Raw genomic sequence first — 11,156 nt, forward strand, 5'->3', positions numbered from 1 at the left:
CTGTGGCTGTCCCTGCCTGTGCTCGTTCTCTCTGTTCCGTGTCGCTGTCCCTCTCTCCGCCCTGTCCCGTGTCGCTCTCCCGTCACGCCCGCTCGGAAGTGACGCCGTCTCGCTCCCGCCTCCGCTCCGGTGCTGCCGCCGCGCGTGGCCGCAGCGCCGCCGGGGCCGGGTCGGGGTCGGGCCGCGCTCCGCGCTCCGCGCTCCGCGTTCCGCGTTCCGGGCTCCGCGCTCCGCGCTCCGCGCTCCGGGCTCCGCGCTCCGGGCTCCGCGCTCCGCGTTCCCAGCTCCGCGCTCCGCCCTCCGGGCTCCGCGTTCCGGGCTCCGCGTTCCCAGCTCCGCGCTCCGCGTTCCGCGCTCCGGGCTCCGCGCTCCGGGCTCCGCGTTCCCAGCTCCGGGCTCCGCGTTCCGCGCTCCGGGCTCCGCGTTCCGCGCTCCGCGCTCCGGGCTCCGCGCTCCGGGCTCCGCGCTCCGCGTTCCCAGCTCCGCGCTCCGCCCTCCGGGCTCCGCGTTCCGGGCTCCGCGCTCCGCGTTCCGCGTTCCGCGCTCCGGGCTCCGCGCTCCGGGCTCCGCGTTCCGGGCTCCGCGCTCCGCGCTCCGCGCTCCGGGCTCCGGGCTCCGGGCTCCGCGTTCCGGGCTCCGCGTTCCGCGCTCCGGGCTCCGGGCTCCGCGTTCCCAGCTCCGCGTTCCGCGCTCCGCGCTCCGCGTTCCGGGCTCCGCGCTCCGGGCTCCGCGTTCCGCGCTCCGCGCTCCGCGCTCCGGGCTCCGCGTTCCGGGCTCCGCGTTCCGGGCTCCGCGTTCCGCGTTCCCAGCTCCGCGCTCCGGGCTCCGCGCTCCCAGCTCCGCTCCAGGATGTTCCGCATCGAGGGGCTGGGGCCCAAGATGGACCCGGAGGAGCTCCGCCGCAAGATGCGCCGCGACGTGCTCGCCTCCGTGCGCAACTTCCTCATCTACGTGGCCCTGCTGCGGATCAGTGAGTGACCCGGCTCCCGGGCCGTGCCGGGCCCGGTACGGGGATGTCCCGGCCCCGGGGATGTCCCGGCCCCGGGGATGCCCCGGTCCCGCCGTGCCCCGGCCCCGCCGTGCCCCGGCCCCGGGGTTGTCCCGGCCCCGGGGATGTCCCGGTCCCGCCGTGTCCCGGCCCCGGGGATGCCCCGGTCCCGGGGATGCCCCGGCCCCGCCGTGTCCCGGCCCCGGGGATGTCCCGGTCCCGGGGATGCCCCGGCCGCGGGGATGTCCCGGTCCCGCCGTGTCCCGGCCCCGGGGATGCCCCGGTCCCGCCGTGCCCCGGCCCCGCCGTGCCCCGGCCCCGGGGTTGCCCCGGCCCCGGGGATGTCCCGGCCCCGGGGATGTCCCGGCCCCGGGGATGTCCCGGTCCCGCCGTGCCCCGGCCCCGCCGTGCCCCGGCCCCGGGGTTGCCCCGGCCCCGGGGATGTCCCGGCCCCGGGGATGTCCCGGTCCCGCCGTGCCCCGGCCCCGGGGATGCCCCGGCCCCGCCGTGTCCCGGCCCCGGGGATGCCCCGGCCCCGGGGATGCCCCGGCCCCGCCGTGTCCCGGCCCCGCCGTGCCCCGGCCCCGGGGATGTCCCGGCCCCGGGGATGCCCCGGCCCCGCCGTGCCCCGGCGCCGTGCCGGTCCGGGGCGCTGCCCAACCCGCAGCAGTCCGGCCGCGGCCCGGGCTCGACTCCGCGCTGTTTCCTCCCGCAGCTCCCTTCATCTTGAAGAAGCTGGACAGTATATGACCCCTCGGGCCCGGCGGGATGAGTGGCAGCTGCTGTCCCGCGGGGCTGGCCGCCCGGCACGGCTCGGCACGGCACGGCACGGCCCCCGCGGCCGTGGGGCAGAGCATTCCGTGCTGCGTGAACAGAGCCCAGTCCATCCCGCACACGCTGCGGCTCGCCGGCCCGCCCGCGTGCGCCGGTCTGCCCTTCATCCAGCTCACCTGCAGCGTGAAATAAGCGGGAAATAAATGGAAATATAACAACGGAAATAAACGGGAGAGCAGCTGTGCCTGCTCGCTGTTTATTTGTGACAGTCATGGGTGGGATGGGGCTGGCTGGGATTGCTCTCTGGCTGCTGCTGTGGCTCTCCGAGCCTCCTGGAGGGGCGGCAGGCAGGTGGGATGTGCAGACACGCGGTGGGCACGGCTGGGAGGGCAGGAGCCACCGGGCAGGGCAGGGCAGGGCGCTGCCCCCAGCCGGCTGTGCCAGCTCTGCTGGCCCGGGACCCGCCAGGACCTGTCCTTGGCCCCCGGGATGGGGGCTCATCCCCCGGGCAGGGGTCCTGGAAGTGCAGCTCAGGTTTGGGAACTGGGTGTTTTGTTGGGAGCAGAGCCACATCCCTTGGAGACGCCCTGCCTGGGGCCTCGGGTGCCTGCTGCATCCAGGGAAATCGCCCATCTGCATTCCCCTGGGAAATGAAATCCAGAGCGTTCCTGAGCTCAGGTGACGTGGTGGCTGCAGGGAGGAAGAGGCTTTTCCCCTCCTGTCTCAGAAGGCATTTTCCTTCTGCCCTGGCCCAGGGGTGTCCCCGCCAGGTCCTGTGCTGGGGACAGTCCCGACAGCAGGGCCAGGGCTCAGGCTCTGGGTGTGGTGGACGTGGTGTGTTACACGCTGACGTGGGGGAAGGATGTAAAACAGCACACAGCTGGCCCCGGGCCCAGCACAAGCCCAGACCCCTGTGAGATCCACATGGGATCCCCAGGCACTCGTGCCCCTCAGAGCAGCTGTTTCTGTGGCGTTCCCAAAATGATCCAGCCATCCCACTTCTGTGCACACCTGCCAGCGGGGAAGCTCTGTGATTATCCAGCACTAGCCAGGCAACTCTCTTCCCACTTGTCACCCACATCTGTGTCTCCTTGCCTCACAGGCCCCTGGTTCTGCTAACGGGGTCCCTTCCCAGGCCGGCTGTCGTTCCCAGGGGTGCCGCACCCGCCGTGACTGCCCTGCTGGGGTGAGCAGAGCTGTCTGAGCTCCAGCGGGAGCAGCGTGGCCTTGCCAAAACCTCAGGGACAGGGCAGAGACAGAGGAAAGAGACCCTCCCACTGGCATTGGTGTGCAGCAGCCCCTGGAGACACGGCTGGAAGGACAGGGAACACTGCCAGCAGAGCTCAGAGCAGCGGCTCCTGGACAGAATTCCAGGTGGCCGGGGGGCTCAGGGCCCCTGGGCTGCCCCAGGCACGGGGCAGTGGCTGTGCCCTGTGCTGGCACTGCTGAGCCTCCATCTCCAGGGCTGTGCCCAGCTCCAACCCCTCAGCTCAGGCAGGGCCTGAGGGGCTGAAACGTGGCCAGGAAAAGGAGCTGGGAAGGGAATGGAGCCCAGGAGGGGATGAGGGAGCTGGGAAGGGAGTGGAGCCCAGGAGGGGATGAGGGAGCGGGGAAGGGGCTGGAGCCCCAGTAGGGGAACGGAGCTGGGAAGGGAATGGAGCTCAGGAGGGGCTGAGGGAGCTGGGAAGGGGCTCAGCCTGGAAAAAAGGAGGCTCAGGGGGACCCTGTGGCTCTGCACAGCTCCTGACAATGCTGCCTGATGAAGAATTGATTGCACCTGGTCTGTTAATACAATGATCATTTAGCAGAATCGTTAGGCTATGGAAGTGCACATCCAAAAGTACAATAAACATTAACCAAGAAGGGAAAAAGAAAGTACACTGCACCCACTCCCAGCCCCACAAATGAGCGAGCCAGGCCAGCTGTGCCAGCCCTTCTCCTCAGGTCACCCTGTGGTCACACACAGCTGTGGGGTCCCCAGCACTCAGGGACCCCCAGACACCCCGGGACATGGGGATGTGTGTGCTGGGGAGGGAACACATGTCAGGGAAGGGGTCACTGTGTGTGTGTGTGTGTGCTGGGACAAGGTTATCACCACACGTGTGCTCCAGGAGAAGCTGTCAGGGATGTGTTCACCGTGTGTTTGTGTGCTCTGGAGAAGCTGTGAGCCCACACGTGAGCACAGCTGGGAACAGGAGCCCTTCCTGTGCTCAGCATGCTCAGGATTTCAGAGCCCACAGCCCCTCATGCCCAGCTGAATGAGGAGCGGCTGCTGCTCCTCGGGCTCTGCTCCAGGAACAGGGACAGGAGCAGAGGGAACAGCCCCAGGGCAGCTCAGGGTGGAACCAGCAGGAATTTCCCTATGAAAAGGGAGTTCAGCCTGGAGGTGCCCAGGGAAGGTTGGAGTGCCCATCCCTGGAGGTGTCCCAGCAATTCCGGAGGTGCACTTGGAGCTCTGGGCTGGGGACAAGGTGGGGAGCAGGCACAGGCTGGGCTGGACGGGCTGGGAGGGGTTTTCCAGCCTGGATCCATCTGTGGGATGTGTGGCCATCGGGAGATGCTGTGCCTGGGGTCACTGTGCCCGGTGACACCCTGGGACACGCCACAGCCCAGCCAGCTGAGGCACAGGTGACATCCTCATGTCCCCACTGACTCCACAGAAGGAGGCCCTGCCCCATCCCTGCCCCCAGTGCATCTGTGGTGCCACTGGGAACACTGGGCTGGTCTGGAAAGGCACTGGGAGCTGGTGGGATATACTGGAATCGGGCTCTGGGCCATGATAACATCATCCTGGAGTCCTGGATCACACTCAAAGTCCTGCAGAGGGCACAAGGCTATACTGGGAAGCCCTGGTCCATACTGGAAAGGAGAGGTTTGGCTCTACTGGGAGCAACAGTGGGAGAAATTACTGCAAAAGTGGAAAAAAAAAGTATGAAAGAACAAGGGAAAAGGACAAAAAAGGGGCACAAATGGGCAAGAAGAGGTGAGAAAAACAGTCAAAATTGGGAAATTACCAAAGTAAAATGGTGAAATGCTGCAAAAACCAGCAGGGTAGGCACGCCGAGCACCATCCCAGTGTGGGCCCACTGCTCCCAGTACAACACTGGCCTCCACCACAGGTCTGCTGGCACAGTCCCAGTATGTGCCCAGTGCTCCCAACATACCACCAGCACTCCCAGTACAATGCTAGCGAGCCACAGCTCTTCAGGCAGGATCCCAGTATGGCCCAGTGCTCCCAGTACAACACCAGCATCATCTACAGTCAAATCAAGATCCTGATATGATCCCCAGTGTTCCCAGTACAAAGCCAGTGCTTCCAGTATGGAGCCAGCCTCAGGCTGCAGCTCTCCTCATGCCGGCCAGAAGTGAATTCCCAGTGTTCCCAGTATGGGTCCTGTGGCTCTGAGAGTAGCTCCAGTGCAGACCCCAGCACAGGCCCCAAAGCTCCCAGTGCTCCCAGTGCAGGTCCTGAGGTTGCCAGGGCACTCCCAGCACTCCCAGTACAGATTTCAGTGTGCTCCCAGTGCTCCCAGTCCAGCCCAATAAACATCTTTTAGCTCAGCCCAACCCAGTGCTGCCAGTCCCCAAACCCTCAGAATTCCCCCAGAAACGGTGTCACCATCCTGCCATGGCCTTTATTGGTGGGGGGCGCAGGGGGTCACAAGATCAGGCCCCCCCCAGTGAACTCCATGCGCTGCCAAGAGAGGGGAGAGAGGAAGGGGTGAGTGGGGGCCCTGGGTATCTAACCCACAACCCCTGACCCTGCCGGGTGACCCCTGACTCTGTGGGGTGACCCCAGGACCCCTGACCCTGCAGGGTGACCCCAGGCAATGCAGGGTGACCGCATGACCCCTGACTCTGCAGGGTGACCCCAGGACCCCCAAATTTGCTGGGTGACCCCAGGCAATGCAGGGTGACCCCTCGACCCCTGACCCTGTGGGGTGACCCCAGGCAATGCAGGGTGACTGCATGACTCCTGACCCTGCTGGGTGACCCCTGATCCTGCAGGGTGACCCCAGGACCCCCAACTTTGCTGGGTGACCCCAGGCAATGCAGGGTGACCCCATGACCCCTGACCCTGCCAGGTGACCCCTGACCCTGCAGGGTGACCCCAGCACCCCGGGCTCACCTGCGGGGGGGTGACGAAGGCCAGCCAGTCGGAGGGGCGGGTGGGCAGCAGCCCCATGGCCTGGCACTTGTAGAGGGCTAGTGCCAGCCCCAGCCCATTGCCCACCAGGAACACGAGGCCCTGCAGGGCCCGCCGGCTGGAGCTCTCCAGGGCCTTCAGAGCTGGGGGGGACAGAGGCCACCGGGTGCCTGTCAGTGACCCCCAGGCCACCGAGCTGCCACAGGGGTCACAGCAGTGGGCAGCACCATGGGGGGACTGCTGGGCAGGGCGAGGGCTGTGGAGGTGACTGTGGGACACATCTGGCCATCCATGGGGCTAGGGACACCCAGGGGCTGTGAGACACCCAGGGGGTTGTGGGGACACCCAGGGAATTGCAGGAAACCCCAGAGGATGTGGGGACACCCAGGGGGCTGTGGGACACCCAGGAGAGTGTGGGGACACCCAGAGAATTGCAGGAAACCCAAGAGGATGTGGGGACACCCAGGGGCTGTGGGGACACCCAGGGGGCTGTGGGGCTGTCCCCAAACGGGGCTGCACTCACTGGCAGACAGGGACATGAGGGCCTGCAGCGGGCGCCAGCCCATCATGCAGACCATCATGGCCGGGAAGATGGAGATGGTGTTGCCGGCCATGTACATGATGAACAGGTTCATGGGGATCTGCTTCAGCGGCGCCAGAGCCACGTCCCAGCAGCGCTGCAACGACAGGGACACGGCGGGCGTGGGGACCCAGGGGGGCACGGGGACCCAGGGGGGGCATGGGACCTGGCATTTGGGGGACCACTGGACAAGCATGGGGATCCAGGGCAGGTATAGGGACTCAGCATTTGGGGATCCTGGGGTGGGCATGGGAACTCAGCATTTGGGGGTCCCGGGGTGAGTATGGGGACCCGACATTCAGGGGTCCCAGGGCAGGTATGGGAACCCGGCAGTGGAGGGCTCCCAAGGTGGGTATGTGGACCCGGCACTGGGGGTCCCAGGGCAGGGACCACCCGTCAGGCGTGCCCGGGGCTGGGGGGACCCGCAGGGCCGGGGCAGGGCAGGGACGCGGGGCAGCAGCACCCCCACGGGGAGTGGGGGTATGGGGACCCAGGGGTGGCCTGAGGCAGGGACCGGCGGCTGTGCGGGCGCGGAGCTGGGACAGGGAGCACACGGGGACCGGGATCTGTGGGGACCGGGATCTGCGGGGAGCCGGGCCAGCGCTGCCCCGGGCCAGCGAGCCCCGCGGCGGGCACGGCCCGCTCCCGCACGCGGCCCGGGCCGTGCGGGCACCCGGCGCACCCGGAGCCGCTGCCCCGCACCTTCTCCATGAGGATCTTGTCGCTCTCGTGCACGCCGCCCTCCCCCAGCTGCCGCTCCGCGAACCCGAGCGGGCCGCGGCCCTCGGCGGCTCCGCGGGGCCTGCGGACAGCGGGGCGGCTCAGCGGGGCGCTCGGTGTCCCGGCCCTCACCGAGCCCCCCCGAGCCCCCCGAGCCCTCACCGAGCCCCCGGAGCCGCCCCCAGATCCAGCGACCACTTGAAGCGCCGGCCCCGCAGCGCCGCCGCCGCCGCCGCCATGTCCGCGCCGCGTCACGTGGGGCGGGCACGTGGGGCGGGCACGTGGGGGCGCACGCGCGCGGGCAGGCGGGGCGGGCACGTGAGGCGGCACGTGACGGGACCGCCCCTCACGGACGCCCGGGGGACCCACGGGGACCCTCAGGGACCCACGGACACCCACACAGGGACCCAAAGGGGCACACACGGGGACCCACTGCCCCCTACTATTGCCCCCCTATCCCTACATCCCACACCGATCCTCCTCTTTGACTCCACATCTTCCCCCAATTCAACTCCCACGGGTGCCATGCTGGGTGTGCCAGCACAGGTGTGACACTCCCATGGGTGCCATGCTGGGTGTGCCAGCACAGGTGTGACACTCCCACAGCCGCCATGCTGGGTGTGCCAGCACAGGTGTGACACTCCCACAGCCGCCATGCTGGGTGTGCCAGCACAGGTGTGACACTCCCATGGGTGCCATGCTGGGTGTGCCAGCACAGGTGTGACACTCCCACGGGTGCCATGCTGGGTGTGCCGGCACAGGTGTGACCACAGGTGTGACACTCCCACAGCCATGCTGTGTGTCCCGCCAGGCCTGTGCCGACGCCGTGTCCGTGTGTCCCCACCCTGGGGTCTCAGGATCCCCCAGGTGCTGGGACACGTATCCCCAGCCCGGTCCCCGTGCGTGCCGCTCTCAGGAGACGCTGTGGGCACAGACGGACTCAGGAGGCAGAGCGGAGGGAGAACAGTCCTTTACTGAGGGCCGGGGGCCCAGGCCAGTCCAGCTGCCCGCGGGCCGTCCCCGGCTCAGGACTTGGAGTAGCGGCGGCGCACAGAGTCGCGGTAGAACTGGAAGATGGTGTCGGCGGCGCGCTGGGCCACGGCCAGGCACTGCTGCATCTGCAGGGGCGAAGGGCCGGGAGTGAGGGGCCCCCTGTGAGGGATCCTGCACCCCGAAACCCGCGCGGGGAGTCCCTCACCTCCTGCACGGAGCAGCTGCCCTTGGTGGTGACCATCAGCACCTTCCTGTCGGTGCTGGCGATGGCGAAGGTGAGGATGGCGCGTGCCTCCTGCGGGGACAGGGGTCAGCGGGGCTGGGTGGGCACCCTGGAGCAGGGCTCCCCCCGGGCTCACCTGCTCCTGCCGGGCTGTGGGGTCCAGCAGGATGGCGCCGTCGGGCTGCAGAGCGCAGGTGACGCCGCAGAAGAGAGCAGAGAGGGGCAGGCCCGCATCCAGCAGCGCCATGCAGGCGGCGTTCAGGCAGCAGGAGAGCAGCTGCGCGTGTCAAGGAGCCACAGCACCAAGAGCCCCGCTCCCCCGGCCCCCCGGCGCCTCCCACGCAGCAAAGGATACCGAGCCGGCGTCGCTGAGCACCTGCAGCACCAGGGAGATGGCGGTGCGCGGGTGCAGCACACCCAGCACCACGGCCTCGCACGTCTGCTGCAGCAGCTGCTCCCGGCTGCGCTCCAGCACACCTGCGCCGCGGGCAGAGGGTGTCAGCTCAGCCACAGCCCCTGCCCCGGGAACCTCAGAAAGGAAACCCAGGCCCAGAGCCCAGCGGGCTGCTGGGTGCCCGGGGAGTGCAGAGCCCCGCACGGGGAGCTCCTGCAGGACACGGCAGGGCTGCAGGGACGAGCCTGGGGAAGGAGGAACTCCTGCGGACAGTGCCGGCCGTGCTGAGCGGGCTCCGGCCGTGTGAAAAATGCACCTTTTATGATTGGTTTTACAAACGTTACAGTGGATATTGTATGTGTCATGGTAGAAAGTTATGCTGTATTAATGCTCTTAAGTACTGTGTTAAATATAGTTTCAGGTTCCAGCATAGTATTAAAATAGAAACTGCTAGGTAAAGGGGTTTTTTAACTGTTTGCTTATCAAAAGAAGCTAATTTCTTCAGGTCTTGCTCAGACTGGAAGATGCCATGGGGATTAAAGGAAACAGCTGACATACAACAGAAAGAGTTCTTGTTTTAAATAGAATGTATGCATAACCAAGAAGGATATATGAATATGCAACAGGCTGCTGTTTTTAAGGTTACTCCTTTGTCCACAAAGTATACTTTTCATAACTTAGTGTCCGAGAGCATCCAGACGTCCGTAATTCTTTGCTTTTTATTGTCTTCCAATTGTCCTAACTCTGAATTTTATTACTGTAATTGTATTACTATTTTTATAACCATTTTATTATTATTAAACTTTTAAAATTTTTAAAAACCGAGTGATTGGTGTTTTTCAGAGCGGGAACAGGGCTGGCAGTGGGGTCAGGCCCAGAGGCAGAGCAGAGCCAGAGCCAGCGCGGCACTAATTAGTGACAGCAGCCGGGACTCGTCACCCAGCAGCAGGGAGAGCATTAATTAACCACACAGCTGGGGAGCAAACGAGCAGCAGTGCCTTTGCTTGCTAAAATGTGGCAATAACACAGGGGTTTGTGGATTTGCCACCCAGCAAAACTGATTTACAGTGCTGTAAATAAACCCAACACGGCGACTCTGGGGGAAGAGCCTGCTCCGGGGCAGGCGGGAGGCAGTCCCACCTGGCAGCCCCACCTTGGGGCGCAGCAGCACGTCCAGCGCCGCCCGGTCCGGCAGCTCCTTGCTGATCTTGGCCTCCGCGGGGCCGTACAGCCCGGCCAGCACCGAGGTGTCCCCTGGGCACACAGGGCAGCGCGCTCGGTGAGGACGGGAGGGCACCGGGAATGGCAGGAGGGGAGCCGGCCAGGGGAGAAGGGGAGCCCTGCGACCACAGCACCACAGAGCCTGCGGGAAGGGCTGGGGAGGAGCGAGGAGCCCCGGGAAGCCGAGCCGGGAATGACTAGGAAGGAGAGACTCGGGGGGAAGGCTGGGAAAATGAACCACAGGAACGAACGAAGGGCAGAGCCGGCGAGTGAGCCCCGCAGAGTCTGCGGGACGGGAGGGGATGGATGGATGGGGATGGGGATGGGAATGGGGTGGGGATGGGATGGATGGGGTGGGATGGGGATGGGATAGGATGGGGTGGGATGGGAATGGGATGGGGTGGGATGGGAATGGGATGGGAATGGGGCTGGGGTCATCAGGATGGCGTGGGATGGGATTGATTGGGATGGGATGGGATGGGATGGGATGGGAATGGGATGGGATGAGCGGGATGGGATGGGATGGGATGGGATGGGATGGGATGGGATGGGGTGGGATGGGATGGGATGGGGTGGGATGGGATGGGATGGGGTGGGATGGGATGGGATGGGATGGGATGGGATGGGATGGGGTGGGATGGGATGGAGATGGGATGGGGTGGGGATGGGATGGGGTGGGATGGGATGGATGGGACGGGACGAGCAGCCCCGGGCAGCGCAGCCCCACAGACCCTGCAGGAAGGCGGCCGAGCCGTCGGGCCGCGAGAGCAGCCCCAGCTCGCAGGAGAAGCGCCGCAGCCGGCACGGCCCGTCCACCGCCTCCGTCTCCACCACCTCCGCCGCCATCGCCGCCGGATCCCCGCTCCGCCGCCACTTCCGCTTCCGGGCCAAGCGGCGGCCAATCACAGACGGGCGTCGCGACATCCAATGAGCGCCGGGCAGCGCGATAGCCAATGAGCGCCGGGCAGCGCGATAGCCAATCAGCGCCAGGCGTTGGGGCAGATGGGACAGGGGGACTCTATCATGCATCGCGTATGAGATAGATGAATATGCAACAGACTGTTGTTTTTAAGGTTATTCCTTTGTTCACAAGGGATGCTTTTCATGACTGAGTGT

At 66.1% G+C, this 11,156-nt stretch overlaps 3 protein-coding genes across 4 annotated transcripts; 1 reads left to right on the forward strand and 2 right to left on the reverse strand.

The window, feature by feature from the left end:
- The first annotated feature begins 117 nt into the window (after positions 1 to 117).
- On the forward strand, positions 118 to 2,006 carry TOMM5 (translocase of outer mitochondrial membrane 5). Its single transcript, XM_021551849.4, has 2 exons — positions 118 to 970; positions 1,704 to 2,006. Exons 1-2 carry the CDS (start codon positions 850 to 852, stop codon positions 1,736 to 1,738), a joined length of 156 nt encoding a protein of 51 aa, XP_021407524.1. The 5' UTR covers positions 118 to 849; the 3' UTR covers positions 1,739 to 2,006.
- On the reverse strand, positions 1,987 to 7,466 carry EMC4 (ER membrane protein complex subunit 4). Of its 2 annotated transcripts, none has more exons than XM_085566405.1 (5): positions 7,372 to 7,466; positions 7,192 to 7,291; positions 6,433 to 6,586; positions 5,892 to 6,052; positions 1,987 to 2,405 (listed from the first exon to the last, which is right to left on the reverse strand). In XM_085566405.1, the coding sequence occupies exons 1-5, from the start codon at positions 7,446 to 7,448 to the stop codon at positions 2,019 to 2,021; spliced, it is 879 nt and encodes a 292-aa protein (XP_085422531.1). In that variant the 5' UTR covers positions 7,449 to 7,466; the 3' UTR covers positions 1,987 to 2,018. The 2 variants fall into 2 exon arrangements, with proteins under 2 accessions (XP_085422531.1, XP_021407504.1); XM_021551829.3 differs by lacking the exon at positions 1,987 to 2,405 and adding an exon at positions 5,378 to 5,456.
- A 697-nt stretch (positions 7,467 to 8,163) lies between these two features.
- Positions 8,164 to 10,912, reverse strand: EXOSC5 (exosome component 5). Its single transcript, XM_021551842.4, has 6 exons — positions 10,772 to 10,912; positions 9,960 to 10,073; positions 8,781 to 8,902; positions 8,562 to 8,702; positions 8,408 to 8,497; positions 8,164 to 8,327 (listed from the first exon to the last, which is right to left on the reverse strand). Exons 1-6 carry the CDS (start codon positions 10,884 to 10,886, stop codon positions 8,235 to 8,237), a joined length of 675 nt encoding a protein of 224 aa, XP_021407517.3. The 5' UTR covers positions 10,887 to 10,912; the 3' UTR covers positions 8,164 to 8,234.
- Positions 10,913 to 11,156: the final 244 nt, after the last annotated feature.

The sequence above is a fragment of the Lonchura striata genome, chromosome Z, assembly GCF_050655825.1.
Source record: "Lonchura striata isolate lonStrDom1 chromosome Z, ASM5065582v1, whole genome shotgun sequence".
In the NCBI taxonomy this organism is placed as follows: domain Eukaryota; kingdom Metazoa; phylum Chordata; class Aves; order Passeriformes; family Estrildidae; genus Lonchura; species Lonchura striata.